The sequence below is a fragment of the Rhyacophila brunnea genome, unplaced genomic scaffold (assembly GCF_057557595.1).
Source record: "Rhyacophila brunnea isolate RB1 unplaced genomic scaffold, BYU_Rbru_1.0 scaffold_17, whole genome shotgun sequence".
Taxonomy (NCBI): Eukaryota; Metazoa; Arthropoda; class Insecta; order Trichoptera; family Rhyacophilidae; genus Rhyacophila; species Rhyacophila brunnea.
The window spans coordinates 3,790,332-3,809,684 of NW_028232827.1; the positions used below are offsets into that span (position 1 = coordinate 3,790,332).

General features: G+C 35.5%; 1 protein-coding gene across 1 annotated transcript in view; it reads left to right on the plus strand.

Moving 5' to 3' along the window:
* The window catches only part of Atg1 (serine/threonine-protein kinase unc-51-like protein Atg1), a 202,772-nt gene that overhangs the window by 98,978 nt on the left and 84,441 nt on the right, over positions 1 to 19,353 (plus strand). Inside the window, exon 2 of the mRNA XM_085944828.1 lies at positions 2,956 to 3,132. Within this exon, the coding sequence (XP_085800954.1) occupies positions 2,956 to 3,132 (177 nt within the window). The remainder of the gene's footprint in view (positions 1 to 2,955; positions 3,133 to 19,353) is intronic.

Here is a 19,353-nt window from a genome sequence, read left to right on the forward strand (position 1 = left end):
TATGGAAAATAAAATAAAAACGAAACTATAACAGAAAAAATACTTTTTAATAACAAATAACTACATTAGAAATAAACTGAGTTTGAATAAAGTTTGATTTATACCCATGTGTAAGTTGCCGATTCATTTTATTTTTTCACGAAAAAAACAATGCTTCGCACTATTAACAAAGTACTTCCACCATGATCTCATACGTTTTACGGTAGTTTCATATTTGGCTGACTAATTAGATTTAATTTGAAGCGGAAAGGCCATAAGTACACCATGATTTGCTTTACTATTTTCAATCTCGCTAACCCATTCATTAAGTCTTTACTATCAGAAACAGCAATCTCATATTAAATTCACATTATTATTTATATTACAATATTATTTACTCCATTAAACTTATATAATATATCCAAGATTGAATGTAGACAATATTAACAATAAATGTCTTAAATAGTATAAATTATACTAGATTTATTTTTGACCGATTTTATCAATGTTATTTGTAAATATAAAAATTTTATATTAACAATGGAAAAAAAGCCAATCCCGGGATTGTCAAATTGTAATCCCGAAATCCCGGGTACAGAATTTTGGCTCAGGATTGGATTCCCTAGTCACGATCCTCGGCCATGCGGGAAGGACCAAAAAGAAGTTGGCACTTACAGTAAACGAATCCTGAGTGATTTCGCATTGAGGTGTCCGATAACAGTATGACAGACAACCGGGCTTACTCTAAACAAACTTTGTAATTTCTACTGCAATTATTTAGTTTTACTATCCTGTAACAACAATTCACAAAAAATAACCCACCCTTTTCTCTCGCGATTCGTCTGGAGCCACAGGGACGGTTGGTCAAGACTCAAGACGATACTTCAGTGAAACGGCAAATAATTTTCAACTATAGGCGCGACGAAATTTTGAACTCGCTGGCAATCGGAGAGCGAACGTCGAGGTGTGAATACGTCAATTTGTTTCGTGATGGCGACGGGGGTATTAATTCTTAAATCGTGTAAAGATGACTAAAAACCGTTACCCATTTACTTGAAAAAGAAAACATGTCAATGAATATATTATTATTGTTAGTAATAGAATAATAAACAGAACATTAAATGGACGCATGTTGGATTCATATGACAAATTGTATTTCGTTCGGCATGCGTCATTTGCACCCGTGACCCGCAATCCGCGCATCGCCTAGCCACGATCTTTTTAGACCATGCCTCAACTGAGGTATAGCATTAATACCCTCATAGAATGATTTTTTTCAAAATGATTGATATGTACTATAATTAATGGATCTTAACAGTGGACGTCCCCTAGGGGTAGGCAGATCATGCTTTGCACAGGAGCGGGACATTATAAACAATGGCGAATGAAGGAACGATTAAAACTTTTGAGAGCAGTACCTAGCGGTTTTCTATAAAGCCTCGTGATACGATCATCTTAGTCTAAAAAAATTAAATATCCTGTTGGCATATAACTATGGTTGTATTGTTTTACCCACTTCCCCCCACTTCGATGTCCCCCCTTAAGGGACGTCACTATTTCCTAGCTAAGCTAAATTTGAACGTGATCTGGAGTAAATAATGGTTGGAGTGCGCCAGTTTCCAAGATTTCACAATTCGATCCGATGTTAATAATTAATCATAGTCATTATTGTTTATTATTATATCTTTCGATCTACTTAACGATACTATCACAGCTTTTACAATTTTCCGCTTGAGTCGTGTTTCTTTCTTTCTTTATTTCTTTTAGTATGTCTTGACTAGGGATTGCAATACCAGTATTCAATTACTTATCGATACCGAAATACCGGTTTCAAAAATTAAAAATACCGGTATATTCAGTATTAAGAAAGCATACACGTATTATCAGTATTATTCAACAATGAATTTAATGTTATGTTTTCATTACTTACTACTGTATTGTATATTAAATTTAGTGTATAAATTGTATGCTGCCAAAACGTAAATATATTGACTTGAAACCTAGGGGCGGCAGGTTATATGAAGGTATGGTGAAGCAGGCAAGTATGGTGAAAAAGTATGGTGAGGCAGGCTGGTAATCAATTTGCGGCAAAATTTCCACTTTAGCATTATATTATATAGGTACGTTATAATGACCAAAGTAAATTCTCCGTGATGTCCTGCATTTTTTTTTTATCGCATCGCTATTTATCGTAAGTTGACGGCTATTGTTGGCCTGCTTCATTCAGTTTTATGAGAAAGCCGATTCCTTACCCCTCTTTTTATTTAATACCCCTATGCTTGAAACCAACAAAAGTTAAATAACATTAAAACAAAATCTCTCAAATATACTTAGGTATATAATTTTCGCGATGAATTAACATATTTCGAAAAAGAGGACGTTACCTAGTTGCAAATATTTCAAATTATTCTATCTATTGATCCAACATTGATAGTACCTACATCCAACAAACGTTGAATTTCATAGGGATTTTCCTGTACCCGGACTTATAGTATTTGTCAACATAATAAATGTAAGTAGGTACTTTAGCTTGCTATAAAATAGTGTTTCAAATAGATTTTAATAGTTATATTTATTGATAGGTACCTAATTCTTTCTTTCAAAAATATGTTTTGACAAATATACCCGTATTGATACCGTAATTTATATACCTATTCATTCGATATTACAATCCCTAGTCTTGACCTAATTGTCAATATCCGCTTAGTAAAGCCACAAAAGTGTTTCGAGTTTTTTTGTTCTTTTACTTACATTTTACAATGATCTCGATGCAAATATCTATGATTTCCAAATAACACGAGCAAATTCGACACCCCCACTAATCGACAACTCAGCCAATGACAACGAAGTTTACTTATAATATGGTTTTGATTTATTTTGATGGCCTCAATAAATAAATTTATGCTATTGTTGTGTTGTTAATTTTAACAATAATAAGAATATTATGTTATTAATTGTGTTTGTTTCTGCTTCCAGAATCCGTCCGTGACTGTGGCCATAAAGAGCATTACCAAAAAATCGCTGGCCAAGTCTCAGAACCTCCTCGGTAAGGAGATCAAGATCCTGAAGGAGCTGACTGAGCTCCATCATGACAATGTCGTCGCCCTTCTCGACTGCAAGGAGAGTCCGCTCTACGTCTACCTTGTCATGGAGGTAAGCATCTTTGATCTTAATCGAAATATTTAATTATTTAAAAATGTTTTATCCACCACTGTGCCATATTAGATTAATATGTTTTACCGAGCCTGTGACATATTTTTACAAACATTTCTGTTGAACGAGTATGCAATCGAGCAGTATGCATGCAGAATCCAATATATCTATTGACTTAAATCCTCTCTGAAATTGTAACGTTTGTATAAACATACCACATAAGCGTGAAGTTTGATAGTTTTGACAGAAAAATATGACGTAGTTAGAACGACGCCGAGCAAGAGAAAACTATATGATGGGCTCCAAGGATCGAGGCTGTTCAATATTTTTTTTGGCGGGGTGGCTTTTTGAAATTTAGAGTCCCTTGCTACGGGCCAGACCAAGTGATGAATATACCTATTCATACAAGGCATAATGTTATCAATATTTTCAAAAAAGCCTGACATACTTTATATCCATGTTTAACATAATGTTTACTTTCTCTCTTAGAATAAAATACGTAAACGAATGCTTTTCATATAACTATTAAGTATTTTTGTCGTAACGCAGTCGTATGTAATGTATGTAGCATAAATGAAAATTCATAATTTTATGCTAATCTGCGGTCATTATGTCATTTGCCTTGACTGACTCCCATTGTCATAAATAAGTATTTATTAACACACATGCCTACTTATTGAATGGCATTGCCATTATAAATGAGGTAACTATACTTCATACATAATTTGAAAACATCTCATGCATATACCTACCCACTATGAAAAAATATGACACCCGACTGGAATTGAACCTGTTCGCGCCAGTGTGCTTTCCCAATTAGGCTACGGGCATCCTACTTAATTACGATGATTTTGACTAGTAGTTCTTACATGAAATGTTAATCGATTTGCGTTACAATTTTGGCTGTATATATTAAATCAAAGTAGGTATCAATTAAGTGCCTTAACTACTAACCAACCTGACGGATTACTCCAATTCGTCAAAGAAATAGATTATTAACAATATTTCCTTTATTTTAAGGCGCTGTCCTTCAAACTTTGTTTTATAAAACCCGTCGTAGTAACCCTTTGTTTGCCTCTCTTGTAGTCTGTAGAGAATTTATAGATTGTAGATTACAGGGGTAGTCAACCTTTTTATACATACGCCCACTTTTGTGTCTCTGTTAGTAGTAACATTTTATAACCGCCCACCGGTTCCACAGTAATGGTGATTTATAAAGTATTTTACTGAGGTATGGTCCTAATATTGAAGTTCGATTTGAGATAAATAAAAAGAATTTCAAGTTATATTTTTATAAAAATTGATGTTTTTTTTTAAATAAATATAAAAGATATTAAAACTATGAATTAGTCAAAAATTTCTACGTCAAAACATAGAAAACTTAATAAACTAAATTTTAATAATAAAGATGGGGTCCTGCAACATATTCAATTTTAATTACTTACATTTTTTTTACAATGGTAAGTTTATCTTTTACTTGAAATAAAAAATATTTTTCTATTTAATGTTTTCAGATACATATTTATTATGTTTATTATTACACGTTACACATTATTACGCGTTACATGCTTTTTATTACACAGTTGTAAATTATCAAAAAAATGTCTCAAATTGCAAGCTTCGTATTTTTCCGCTAGGTGTCTCTAGTAGATAGAGGTATCGCCTTAACCTTATGTTATTACTGCCAGCCAATTTTTACTAGGTGGACACTTGTAGGCCAGCTATTTTTGGAATAAAATAAATCCTTTAAAAAATATGAATTGGGAACAGAACGATAAATATTTGTAAAAACTTACCAGATCAACATGTTTCTCGAGTTTATCGTGAATATTTTCACACTAAAATGATAAATATTGTTTAGAAAATATACACAAATAGTTTATCCAGAAATTATAACGTTTTCTAGAACCCGCGAGTTAACTCATCCGTGGCACTGATCAGAATTCCCCAGTAGTTGTCACTGTATGTGTTTATGAATGGTTAATTTTCAGCCTGTGTATGAACAAACATCGTATTTAAATGGTATCTTCTTCGGTGTGTGTTGCTAAGTGGTCATGTGCGTTTTAGGGGTGTTTTTATAAAACAACCATAGAAATCAGAGATTTTTTACCACTACCTGTTTTAATTGTACCTAGGCTTGCTTTATGTAGGTAAGCAGCTGGACCATGATTCACAGGTACCTCAAACCATTGCTTCCCTTCTGCAACAGGTTCGGAGTCTTCTTATATGTTTTAAGTGCTCGAACATTTCGTTTGTTTATGAACAAACGTCTCACTTAGTCATTTAACTGATTTTTCATCGGTATGATTGCGTCATTTATGTAAGTATTTTAAAGTTGTCAAACTATCTCCTTTTATGTGAAGATTTGATTGTTCAATAGTTTGTGTCGTTATTTGCTTTAAAAGTCCTATTTTTTTTCTTATGAAATTTTTAATGTTTTGAAATGTGGTCACAGTAATTGTATACTATAACGTTTAAGCGATGGTGCCCACAGAACGCGTCGGGCGCCGCACTCGCGCAAAATTTCTACAAGTGGCGCATAAATCATTGAAAATACAACGTAATCAAATACGCCAGCGCCCACTGGATATGGCGACGCATTATACGCGCGCGCCGCATGAATCATCGTTTTTTCGCGAATCACCGCTTCTCGGCGATACGAATGAAAAAAAATACAATGGAGTCCATTCATTGAACACAGCGAGCAAAAACACGCTGCGCGAGGCATCGTCGATCCACGGGCGGAAAGCAATTATTTAATTACAGAGAAGTCATTGTTTTATTTTATTGCGTGTTCAGTTTATCGCTGGTTGAATAATGTCGTCGTAAATTTTAATTACAAGCCCCGAAATAATATAATATTTTTATTGCTTTGTTATGAGAGGCGCTGTAATAATATTTATTTTGTGCTGCTTGGGCCGCTTACTACATAGGTGAAGGGTAATGCGCGGTGAGAGACGTGTGATTATGGTTATGAATAAACACTGCATACGCGGACTTCGCGCGCCCGACGCGTTCTGTGGGCACCATCGCTAACAGGTAATGCATTATCCTTTATCATTGTGTATAGTGTATACTCAACGTGACCATACGTCCCGTTTTGAACGGGACCGTCCCGTTTTTAGGTAGCCTATCCCGCTGTCCCCAAGCACAGCTTCGGGATGTCCCCTTTTCAGAAAGAGAGCAACCCACGGTAACAATTTCAAAAAAAGGCGCGAAAAATAAAAAAATCAATAAAAAAGGACCGGTAGAAAGGGTTTTTTCTCTTATGAATAAGTTGTGGAAGAGCGAAAAAACGCTGTTCTTGAAACAGTGTTAATTACCAAAGTAAATTTTAAAAAGTCCTGCCTAGAATTTCATTCTTATTTGAAATCAAAACCAAATATACTTTGTTCTTCAGAAGACCACACAAATTATTTATTTTCACTTGTTCATTCATATTCTTTGAATTACAATTTTTTATCAAGATATATGTGTGTGTATGCACATTGCACATACTAGGTAGTATGTACCTAAAAATTAGTAGATGTCCCGTTTTGAGGAAAAAATGAATGGTCGCGTTATGTATACTATTTAGTCACCTTATTGTATTAGTCATTTGATTTCAAAAATGTACCAAAACTATTGGCACAGTGAAGAGTGGGATCCACGACCACTTCCTGAGCTACCAGCGCGAGTTTTCGAGTATTATATCGTCTCAGATAGACGAATCGCAAAATAAAGTATCTCTCTATTATTATGTATACTCAAACTCACCCAGCACCCGGTCTAAATGGCAAAAAACGGATTTGCAACGAATAAACGCCGGTCCATGCTGAACTTTCGACCGAGCATCGTGACTAGGGATTCCAATCCCGGGATACCGAACTATTTTCGATACCTATGAATCCCGGGATTGATTTTTTTTATCATTTTTTATAGAAAATAAAATAACGAAAATATAACAGAAAAAATACGTTTAATAACATATGACTATATTAGAAATAAACTGAGTTTGAATGAAGTTTGATTTATTACCAATGTGTTGCAAATTCATTTTATTTTTTCACATAAATTAATAAAAATGAGAAAGATTGGGAAAAAACAATGCTTCACACTTTTAATCTTTACAGCGCGAACGCCACAGCTGTTGTGTCCTGATTAGGGGGCCATTAGATATAATTAGCATGTTATTTAAAAGTCGTAATTAAGAAGGAATTAAATGCTCCGTAGTGAATCGGTTAATAGAGTGATTCCACAATGATATCATACGTTTTACGACAGTTTCATATTTTTATGAAGTGGAAAGGCCATAGTATAAATTATACTAGATTTATTTTTGACCGATTTTATCAACGTTATTTGTACTTTTATAAAAATTTAATATTAACTATTGAAAAAAATGCCAATCCCGGGATTGTCAAATTGTAATCCCGAAATCCCGGAATCAAGATTTTGGCTCGGAATTGGATTCCCTAATCGTGACGAATCAAAAGTAAATTTACAGTAATTTAATGAGCACACCAACTTTGACGCGCGCTAAAAGTATGCCTCGCCGGATGTGTACAATTTTTATATTTAGAACACTTCTGAGCGCATTTACGGGAATTAACATTATTTAGCTTTGTCAATAATATTTATTTTATGTCACTGTTTTTTCGTTTTCCTTGTATGTTTTGAAGTTTTACCATTGGCTAAATGTGACATTGCAATGTCTCTGTCGGTATTCCCTTTCGGCGGTGGATATGTGTTGCAGATGAAAGACAGTAGTAGTTGTACGTGATGATGGAGGAGGTGAGAGTTTGGTAACTGTTTCAATAACTGCAAGGGTACGATCGATACATTAGAATAAATATCAGAGCATTGGAGCGGACCCCTTTTTGAGTTGCTCCGCTCCGAGACCTAATTCTTGCTCCGGCTCCGCTCCGGGTAAAAAGTTTTAATATGTATTTCTTATATGTATATAAATTTAAAAAAAATAAGTACTTACATATTTTAAAAATAATCGTCATTTTCATTACTAATTCTATTAAACAAAATTCCCGGCGGCAAATCGTCTCTCATTATTTTCCTCTTCTGTCATAAAAGTGAGGTTATTTATCACTCGGCAGTGTTGCCATATTTAAAATAATTCCAGTGTTGCAAAGTATCAAAATATACTATTTTCATTGGATTTTAGGACGAAAATTTAATATTTAAAAAAACATCCGGAGCGGTGGAGCACTACAAACTTTCGGTGCTCCGGGTAAAATCCCATTGCTCCAGTGCTCCGTGCTCCTGCTCCGAGCTCCGCTCCAACGCTCTGAATTAAATATAATGACAATTCGGTGCGATGTGTTTTTAACGAGAACTTATAATCGAGTGACATGTCCAATCAATTTATTATGACCCGTTATATATTGACCGGCGCATTATAGAATAATATGTTGAAATAATCATGCAATTAATTGCGGATCCGCTATCTCACAATAATCATATTATATAATATAATACTGACTGATTCTACGTGAAAATGAATATTTAATAAATAATATTATTATCGAGATAATGGGTCACAGGAATCTCGACAGCCACATATCTTTCGAAGCAGCAATATAACATAATAATTCACCGATATATAGTTATAATCGAGGGATTACATGAAAAAAATACGTCCCGTTTGATTTTACCTATATGAAATAATTTTCGTGTGATGCCGTCGAGAAAACAGTCTCTCATAAAATCGATGGATTTCAATGTTGCCTTTTTGCTTGAAAACCAAAGATGGCGGAATCCGAAGGCCGTAAGCAGTCCCTGTCATTACTCACTCACCGTTCATCTGTACCTATTCTTAATAGAAAAGTAACAACAACTTGATCGGGAAAAATCGCCTCCATGTTTTTTTTTCGGCGGGCATAATATCGTATCCCCACCCCTCATTTTGTATGCTAAATATGGAATAGTTGTGTGAAATACATAATTATTTTAGAGTTTCTGTTTAAATATAAATTCTTTGCCAATAATATATCTCGTCGTATTTCCTGTTTTTGTTTTAAATACACTTGTCCATTTACCATTTCATTTCGAGAAAGTGACCCTATTCCTAAGTGATAATACTTCATGACTCTTCTCTTCCTAGTGACTAAGATTCTGGATCAGCTTTCTCCATCTTTCCCTATTATCTGCAAAACTTTATACTTTAAATGGCAAAACAAATAATATAGTACAAAAGTGGATTCGTTGCGGGGATGGTTTGATTTGATGCAGGGACCTGTGTGGTTCACCACACAGCTCATTCCCCCATGCCCCTGTCTGCTAAAATACAAAAGTCGATCGCTAATAATAGTTCAATTTGGAAAGCGCGTCAGTGAATTTTAAAAACCATTAGTTAATATTTGTCGGAATTGTGTCGCTTCATTTCAAAATCAGCCAAGTCCACCTTTAGGTATTTTTGACTTTTTTTTGAATTGCTGAAGAACTACTGCTTTCTAACATTTCTGCATTATCAAAATGTGGAATTTGATAATTTTAAATATTCTTTACTCGAAATAATATACACTTTCACCCTTGTGACTGTGTATTTGAGAAAACAAAAAGCTGTTTTTTCTACTATTCATATATTATGGACTTGGCTGATTTTGAAATCTAGCGACACAATTGAGTATGACTCCTTTAGCATAGTGGTCTATGTGCGTGGGCGCCATACCCGAGACATGCAGGTTCGATTCGGGGTGTCTTACTTTTAGGCCGCCGTTAGCAAATATTTGGATACGAAAGGCGAAGGGCGCCGCGAGACAAAGAAATTTGAAAACCGTCAGGTTATGCGATCGTGTTGTAAATGTTGTTGGTATTAACAGGGAAACAATTTAGCAAATCATTTGACATTTAACGATGATTGTTGTTTCTCTATAAATCTATTGTGTAATGACTGCAAAGTAACGTTGTAAAACAAGCTTTCATTATATACTTATTTAACCCGAGATGACTATGATAATGTACGATACCCACTTCAAACGTATAGGTAAATCATTACACAGTGGCACCATTCGCATGTGTATTAGTATTGTTCGCTGCAATGCCTAATCTATTTCAATGCTAGCAACCATTACCAATAATTCAACTGCGAATCGCTTTTGCCGTACTCATGGTGCCACTGTTAAGTGATAATATACCTACCTACAGTAGCGCACCCAGGGGGGGGGCCAGGGGGCCTTGGCCCCCCCCAAAATATGAAAATCATCAGAATTATTTTACATATTGAAATCGAAAGCCAATAAACTATACCTTGGGCTTAGACAAACAACACGGCAAAAAATGATTTGTAATTCTCCGGCACCCTTTTTAGTAATATTTCTTAGATTTTAATTTCTAATACAAAAATTTCGAAACACTAATGTCAGGATTTTTTAGAAACCCGTTCCCTAATGAAATTCTCGGTGTCCACCCGAATTCCGGAGTGGTATTCCGGTGGTGGTGGTGGTCATGGCTGGGGAGGGTTGACAGGGGTCTAGCCTGGGGGCCCGGGCTATGGGGGGCCCGGCGTGTCGGGTTGACCAGATAAGTGAGATAAACACATTTCATAAATTAGCTTTAATAGTAAAAAAAAGTCGCCTGCGGCGCTATTATACTTCATGACTATGAACATTTTAATTTATATAAATGTCCAATATATTTTCTGATTATTATGTGTCGACAGCTCCATTATTAAAGTAGATGACGTACTGAAAATCGCCAATAATTCACTGTATAAGTACCCTCAATTTGAACTAAAACACAATTTGAAAAACGTTAATGTAGTGTTTCACACTTCCTTTAATCTAAGCGGTGGATATGGGGCCCGTCAAATACCCTAGCCCAGTGGTCGGCAAACTCATTAGTCAATAGAGCCAAATATCAACAGTACAACGATTGAGATTTCTTTTGAGAGCCAAATTTCTTAAACTTAAATTATATACGTAGGTACGAGGGTGGGTCAATAATTCCTTAGAAAAAAGCATTAAAACAGTTTTTATTTTTGTATTTTTTTTTTATTTCTCAACATAATCTCCTTGGAGCTCAATACACTTGGTTAGACGTTTCTCAATTTTTTTTAAACCGTCAGAAAAATAAGTTTTCGGAAGGTCCTCAAAATAAGCATTTGTCCGATCGATGACTTCTTCATTTGAAAAAAAACGTTGTCCACTTAGCCATTTTTTTAAGTTTGGGAAAAGGAAAAAGTCACTGGGGGCTAAATCTGGCGAATACGGTGGGTGGTCGACCAATTCCAATTTCAATTCTTCAATTTTAGCCATTGATCGTAAACATGTGTGAACACGGGCATTGTCCTGATGAAAGAGGATTTTTTTCCTGTTTAAATGAGGCCGTTTTTCTTCAATTTTGTTTTTTAGCTGGTCCAATAAAGATGCATAATAATCCCCTGTTATTGTTTTTCCTTTTTCCAAATAGTCAACGAAAATAATTCCACGTGCATCCCAAAATACAGTAGCCATAACCTTACCAGCTGATTTTACGGTTTTCGCCTTCTTTGGACATGGTTCGCCTTTCGCAATCCACTGCTTTGACTGTTCTTTCGTCTCGGGAGTATAGTGGTGTATCCATGTTTCATCTACAGTCACAAAGCGACGAAAAAATTCATCCGGATTGCGTTGCATGAGCGACAACAGGGCTTTAGAGGCCACCACCCTATTGCGTTTATTGTCGACTGTGAGCAAACGCGGCACCCATCTTGCAGAAATTTTTTTCATGCCCAATTTGTCATGTAAAATAGAAATGACGCTACTTTTTGAGATCCCTGTAACCTCAATTATCTCACTCAACTTTAATCTTCGGTCACTTAACACCATATCGTGGATTTTATTGATCATTTCTGGTGTAGTCACCTCTACAGGACGTCCTGAGCGTGGTTCATCCTTTGTTGATGTACGACCACGTTTAAATTCATTTAACCAGTTATAAATAGTTGCAAGTGAAGGAGCAGATATGCCGTGAACTAAATCCAACTAATTTTTTATTTCCTTTGCTGTTAACCCTTTTATATTAAAATGTTTAATAACAGCTCTAAACTCAATTTTCTCCATTTTCCATTTTTCCATTTTCCACAAGCAATTTTTTTTTTTAAATGTACGAGAAACACACAATAACCCGACCAATCTGATTGAAACTTCGCAGCATACTGAATCGGTAGTGCCGCTGCATGAAAACAAACCGCTTACAGTACTAGTCGCGCCACCTGTCGGCTTTTCTAAGGACTTATTGACCCACCCTCGTAGTTTAGTTAAAGTCCTAATTAAATTATAGGTAGGTACACTGAATAAAACTGAATATCATACGTAATAATGATCTTATTTATTAATAAAAATTAAATTGTAAGTAAGGTATCCATAAAATTGAATCATGACAATGACTGACAAACTCAATGTGAATAATGGCCTTGCATCTCCTTGTAATGTTTGGGTAAGTCAGGTTCGTATGTTGTTGATTTAATTTTAAACACGATTCCAGGTTCTCATCAATAAATCGATTTCTCAATTTACTCTTGATTTCCTCTCTTGGAAATCTTTTTACTAACCACAAAACTTGCAATATTAACATTGTTGAAAGATTTTATTCAGTACCCAATTAAATACAGAACTTTATTTTTCTTGACTCTTCTCCTCAGCTGCTTTCTTCCTTGCATCATCGACAGAATATTTAGCGCAAAATTACGAGTTTTTAGTTGTAGTATCTCTCTAAATTTGAATGCGTCAATTTTTCCCCGACACATAAATACAGGTCTGGAAGCCATTTAAGTTTTGAATAAACGCGAAGTCTCGGTCTATTCAACATTGTATTTACGGTTATCCTCTTCCATTTTCTTTGCTTCTTCTTTGTAGCCATGTCAAATATGACAGAGAGCATCTGTGGCAGAGCCGCACTCAAGGGGCCAAAGAGCCGCAGTTTGCCGACCACTGCCCTAGCCTGAGGGCCCGTTTCAGGATGTGGGAGCCATGGTGTAGGTACACCGAGTGCAATAGACAAAAGACCGATAAACGAGATATAAGGCTGTGTTGTATTGAGTAGGTTGTGTATAATTTAAAGGCAATAATACTTTTTGTGTCCATTTTCAATTAATATGTTGGAACCTCAATATTAAAAAACCAAAAATCTTCAACATTCTGCGAAAAGAACGACTACACCCACTACGGTGGTGGTGTAAATCAAAAGAACATTTTTTTCGGTGGAATTCGGAATAAATATTTTATTGTTGTTTTAATTTAATAAAACATAATTTTTTTTAGTACTTATTCCACTTTTATTAAATAGATTAGGACCGGTTTCGTCCGCCTCAGAGGGACATTTTCGACTAGTTGAAAATGTCCTTATGTATATCGCTATGTATTGTGAAAATATGTAAAAATATTTATATGAAGAAGAAAAAGAGCCTATAGGACTAATTTACATTCTCCTCCTTGGGCCCCCCCCAATAATAATTCCTGGGTGCGCCACTGCCTACCTACCTATAGTTTTTGATGAATTTTGCCCAACCGGGAGGCTATTTTTGTGAATCGCAAAGATTATTAACTTTTGATCGTTTAAAAGTTCACCGTCCTTTTGCAATGCAAATTTCGCACGTTTCCGCTATGCTTTAGAGCAGTGTTTCCCAATCTGATTCATCTGCGGACCGGTAAAACTAGAATAAATATTTCGCGGACCGCTAACTCGGAAATATACATTATTTATATAGTATTTCGTGTATAAGTTTTAACATCTTATATTGTAACAGGTAGATAGACAAAACAGACAGTAAGTATAACAGTCTGAATCCATATTAAAAAAAATATAACATGAAAATTCTATTATTGATTGAAATAATCTGAACCTGACAAGTAAATTAATTATTGATAATAGAATTTTTGGAATTTTGAGAAATAAATGTAAGTAGGTAGTTATAGTTTTTTTTTAATACTGTGAAATCTGCAGGTGCACATTATTTTTTAGAATAGTTGATAACGGTATTGTTTCGAAGAGACGAAGTGCTGCATTGACACTCTTTGGTCTCTCTGTTTCGTTTTCATTACTGACGAGACAAAAATGTACAGGTTTTTTTTTGACTGATGATTTGCTTGGAATTTTTGGCATAGGTATTTTTCAATGTGCGACAATTATTTGCGGACTGGTTGAAAAACTCTGTGGATCGGCGGTTGGGAAACACTGCTTTAGAGGCCTGCATTTCCCAGCATCGATTCTTCGTATACGGGCGTGCTGTGCAATAAACACCTACAGGTGGTTGTCGTGTGCGCGCAAGGTTGATAATAAATTAATATCGTATGATTTTGATGCAAGCACCTAAAATGCTATCTTAATGGAGAGGTAGGGGCAGAAACTAACGGCGCCTTTGTTGGAGCCTGGAACACGCCACCAGCGTTGCCAACTTATCTTTTCTTGCCAGTTCTAGCATTTTTAAATATGCATCTGCCATCTAGACTTAGAGCTTGCAAAATTTCCACATGGCGTTAAATCTAGAGTTTGTCGATACCGCAAACAGCTTAAAACTTCTCATAATAGAATACTACACCAGATTTGCTTGAAAATCAACATGCTGGTCTTACTTACTTATTACTAGGAAAAAATACTAGGTGGCAGTGCCACCTGTCAATATTTTTGTTGATCGATCAAAGCGTATAGAGTCTGTCTTGGTCTCTTGCACTGAGATGCAGACAGATAAATCAAGCCGAATATAAATAATATCTACATCTTATAATACATTAATAAATGTTACCTACAAAATGATGACTAAATTTCTAACCTGTATTATTAGTTGTAAATTCTAAATTCTTTTTCGATCTTTGTTCCTGTAAAAACGATGTTTATAACTGTGACACATTTTTTGAAATCCTAGTTTCTATAGCAGTGGTTCTTAACCTTTTTGAAGTCACGGTGCACTTTTGATCATAAGAAAAGGTAGATCATAAAAATTAAACAGATTACATGACAGTCGAAGAAAAAAAATATTAAAGAAAAGATACATATAATATGGAAAAACTGTAAATAAAATTACCATTAACAAAACGGAATTTATTTGATGAGAAAATCAATTAATGTGATAGGTACCTGAGCTTGTCGGATTTTGCAGATTTCAGAAATATTAGGTCGAATATTTGATATAGCTACCCTCAATTTTATTCTTCGTCTAAATTCATGCGTTTAATCTTTCACGTTTTTTTTCAGTTATCGTTGAGAAACCGGGCTCACACAAATGATGTTGAAAACTGTAACAAGATTTTCAGTGCACTCATGTAGAGAGCTGAATATTCGTCTTGGACAGAAATCCAAAATTCCTAAATAGTTATTTCAGAAAATTTAATTTTTATAGTAGGTACTTATATTCTAGTGGCGCGCCTGTATGGCCAACGGAAGTCGCGTGCAATCGATTCGGCAAAATCGAAATCACATTAGATCTTTCGTCGGCATTCATAATAATTTCACTATTTCGCGGATTTTTCTGCTTCTATCATTTTTTTCGCGGTGCACTTGCAACAAGCTAGCGGTGCACCGGTTAAGAACCACTGTTCTAGAGTCTAGACACTTTCAATTTTGAAAAAATATAGCATTTTATTCTGCCATCTAGCTTATTTTCTCACCATATCTGACATATTTTTGTGAATGACAGTTGGCAACACTGCACGCCATAGTTGTTGATTCCTGATTGGAACCGTTAGTTTGTAAATCTCGACTTGTACGGGTCGTGACCTGAGCCAATCCGATCGACTGTACTCGTTTTATTTTATTTTATTCTTACTAAGTACATACTAATACGTATTATTTTTGTATTGGATGCTTTTGTGCTGGACTTCTCGTGTCATTATAGCGGTTAAAAATTATATTCGACGATTGAACAGATGTGCTTCGGTTCAATACTATAACATTTGAATAACATAAACAGACGAATGTATTAGTTGAAAAGACATACAAGCGCGAACCAAATTGAGGTGCTTGTCGCGGACTATCACGTGACGTCACAGTAAGCTGGCAGCTACGGGAAAAGGTGTGTAATGTCGTTTTTCTTGGTGTTTAAAATGTTATCAGACTGTCTGCCTATCAACTATCAACCTTTCTTTAAACGAACATTGTCACTTGACAAAATCTGCCGAATTCACTAAAACAACAATGAGGTCACCTCACGTTGAACTGCACTGTATCGACACCTGCATGACGTTTTTATCATATTCCACATGCCTACACTTTTCGAATGTCATGTCAAAATCACATTTTTTGTTTTTAGCGGTTGGCACTATGTATTTTTGATAAGAATGCTGTCTATTATCTAGGATAGGTCAGGTTGGGTTGTGTTTTAAATATTATCTATGGCTGTCATGCCATAAGTATTTTAACGTACGCACACGTTGATACTGTTAAAATTAATTGATATTAGCATGAATAATTAATAATAATTCAAATTACTAATACATCACAGTTGGTACTCTTCATCAGTGTCATTCTTCAGTGAATTTACAGAGATGGTGATGGTTCAAAATATTCTGTAAAATGACGAAACCATATACTTACTAAATTTGTCGCCGCGACAGCGTGACAGTAGGCGACATGCACCATGACATTTGATTCGAGCTTAAGGCCCTTTTCACACGGTGTTCACCCACATGCAGTAGCGCACCCAGGGGGGGGGGGGGCAGGGGGCCTTGGCCCCCCCCAAAATATGAAAATAATCAGAATGATTTTACACATGGAAATCGAAAGCCAATAAACTATACCTTGGGCTTAGACAAACAACACGGCAAAAAATGATTTGTAATTCTCCAGCACCCTTTTTAGTAAAATTTCTTAGATTTTAATTTCTATCACAAAAATTTCGAAACACTGATGTCAGGTTTTTTTAGAAACCCGTTCCCTAATGAAATTCTCGGTGTCCACCCAAATTCTGGAGTGGTATAGGTGATGGCTGGGGAGGGTTGACAGGGCTCTAGCCTGGGGGCCCGGTCTGTGGGGGGCCGGCGTGTCGGGTTGACCAGATAAGTGAGATAAACACACATCATAAATTATCTTTAATAGTAAAAAAAGTCGCCTGCGGCGCTATTACACTTCATGACTATGACATTTTAAATTATATAATTGTCCAATATATTTTCAGATTATTATGTGTCGATACTCGACAGCTCCATTATTAAAGTAGATGTATTGAAAATCGCCAATAATTCACTGTATAAGTACCCTCAATTTGAACTAAAACACAATTTGAAAAACGTTAATGTAATAACTTTAATCTAAGCGGTAGATAGGGGGACCGTCAAATACCCTAGCCCAGTGGTCGGCAAACTCATTAGTCAATAGAGCCAAATATCAACAGTACAACGATTGAGATTTCTTTTGAGAGCCAAATTTCTTAAACTGAAATTATATGCGTAGGTGGTAAGTAGGTACACTGCTAATTTACTTAATAAACTTTAGTTAAAGTTTTAAGTCCTAATTAAATTATAGGTATGTACACTGAATAAAACTGAATATCATACGTAATAATGATCTTATTTATTAATAAAAATTAAATTGTAAGTCAGGTATCCATAAAATTGAATCATGACAATGACTGACAAACTCAATGTGAATAATGGCCTTGCATCTCCTTGTAATGTTTGGGTAAGTCAGGTTCGTATGTTGTTGATTTAATTTTAAGCACGATTCCAGGTTCTCATCAATAAATCGATTTCTCAATTTGCTCTTGATTTCCTCTCTTGGCAATCTTTTTACTAACCACAAAACTTGCAATATTAACATTGTTGAAAGATTTTATTCAGTACCTAATTAAATACAGAACTTTATTTTCTCTTCTCCCCAGCTGCTTTCTTCCTTGCATCATCGACAGAATATTTAGCGCAAAATTACGAGTTTTTAGTTGTAGTATCTCAAATTTGAATGCGCTAATTTTTCCCGTCACATAAATAAAGGTCGGTAAGCCATTTAAGTTTTGAATAAACGCGAAGTCTCAGTCTATTCAACATTACATTTACGGTTATCCTCTTCCATTTTCTTTGCTCCTTCTTTGTAGCCATGTCAAATATGGCAGAGAGCATCTGCGGCAGAGCCGCACTCAAGGGGCCAAAGAAGCCGCAGTTTGCCGACCACTGCCCTAGCCTGAAGGCCCGTTTCAGGATGTGGGGGCCATGGTGTAGGTACACCGAGTGCAATAGACAAAAGACCGATAAACAAGATATTAGGCTGTATTGTATTGAGTAGGTTGTGTATAATTTAAAAGCAATAATACTTTTTTTGTCCATTTTCTATTAATATGTTGAAACCTCAATATAAAAAACCCAAAAATCTGCGATAAACATTCGGCGAAAAGAATGACTACACCCACTACGGTGGTGGTGTAAATCAAAAGAACACTTTTTTCGATGGAATTCGGCATACATATTGTAGCTCTCTTGACCAGTGTTCCCCAAACTTTCGACATCTGTGTACCCCTTCTATAATTTTCGTAACACTGAGTACTCCTCGTCAAAGAAAAATGCATATAGGTACTTTAATAACAATCAAAATATATTCCTTTTGTAGTACATTAACAAAATAATAATAAACGAAAAATAAAATTCATTCATAATAAAATATAAATAAAAGTTATATTATAAAAAATAACATTCATTATAAAAATGAGAAGAATGAAATTATTTATGTTGAAACGACAGATCATCATAATTTGGTTCCCTGGTTATTAATTTTAATCTGAGATGCTGTTCCACACCCAAAGGTTGTTCCTTTCTTCGACTTAATGTCTACAAATGTTGAAAAATCAACTTCACATAGATATTATGAAGTTGATAAAGGCAATGTATTTCAGGAATTTCTCTGTTAAAACTGGATACACATGTTGCATTTGCAACCTAAATGATGTTTAAGTACACTCCTTATATTTATTTTGCAAGAATCCGTCTGAAGCAATAATTCCAACAATTGCTCTTCTTCCGCATGCGATAAACCTTCTAGCATGGATGTTGTATTAATGCTTGTTGCACCAGGCGTATCCATAACCCGGTGCAGCGCGTACCCCCACCAAACTCTTTCCGTACCCCAGGGGGTATGCGTACCACACTTTGGGAAACACTGCTCTAGACCAAGCGGGTAGCACAGCCAATATTATTTAAGTAATGTTTAAGCATACTAGGTACACATGTCCAGCATGGTCGTGGTTCACTTCCAATCCGCCAGTCGCTGATGACACGCTCAACGGTTACCGCCACTATGCCTCAAATTTAATAAAAACTAGGAGAAACT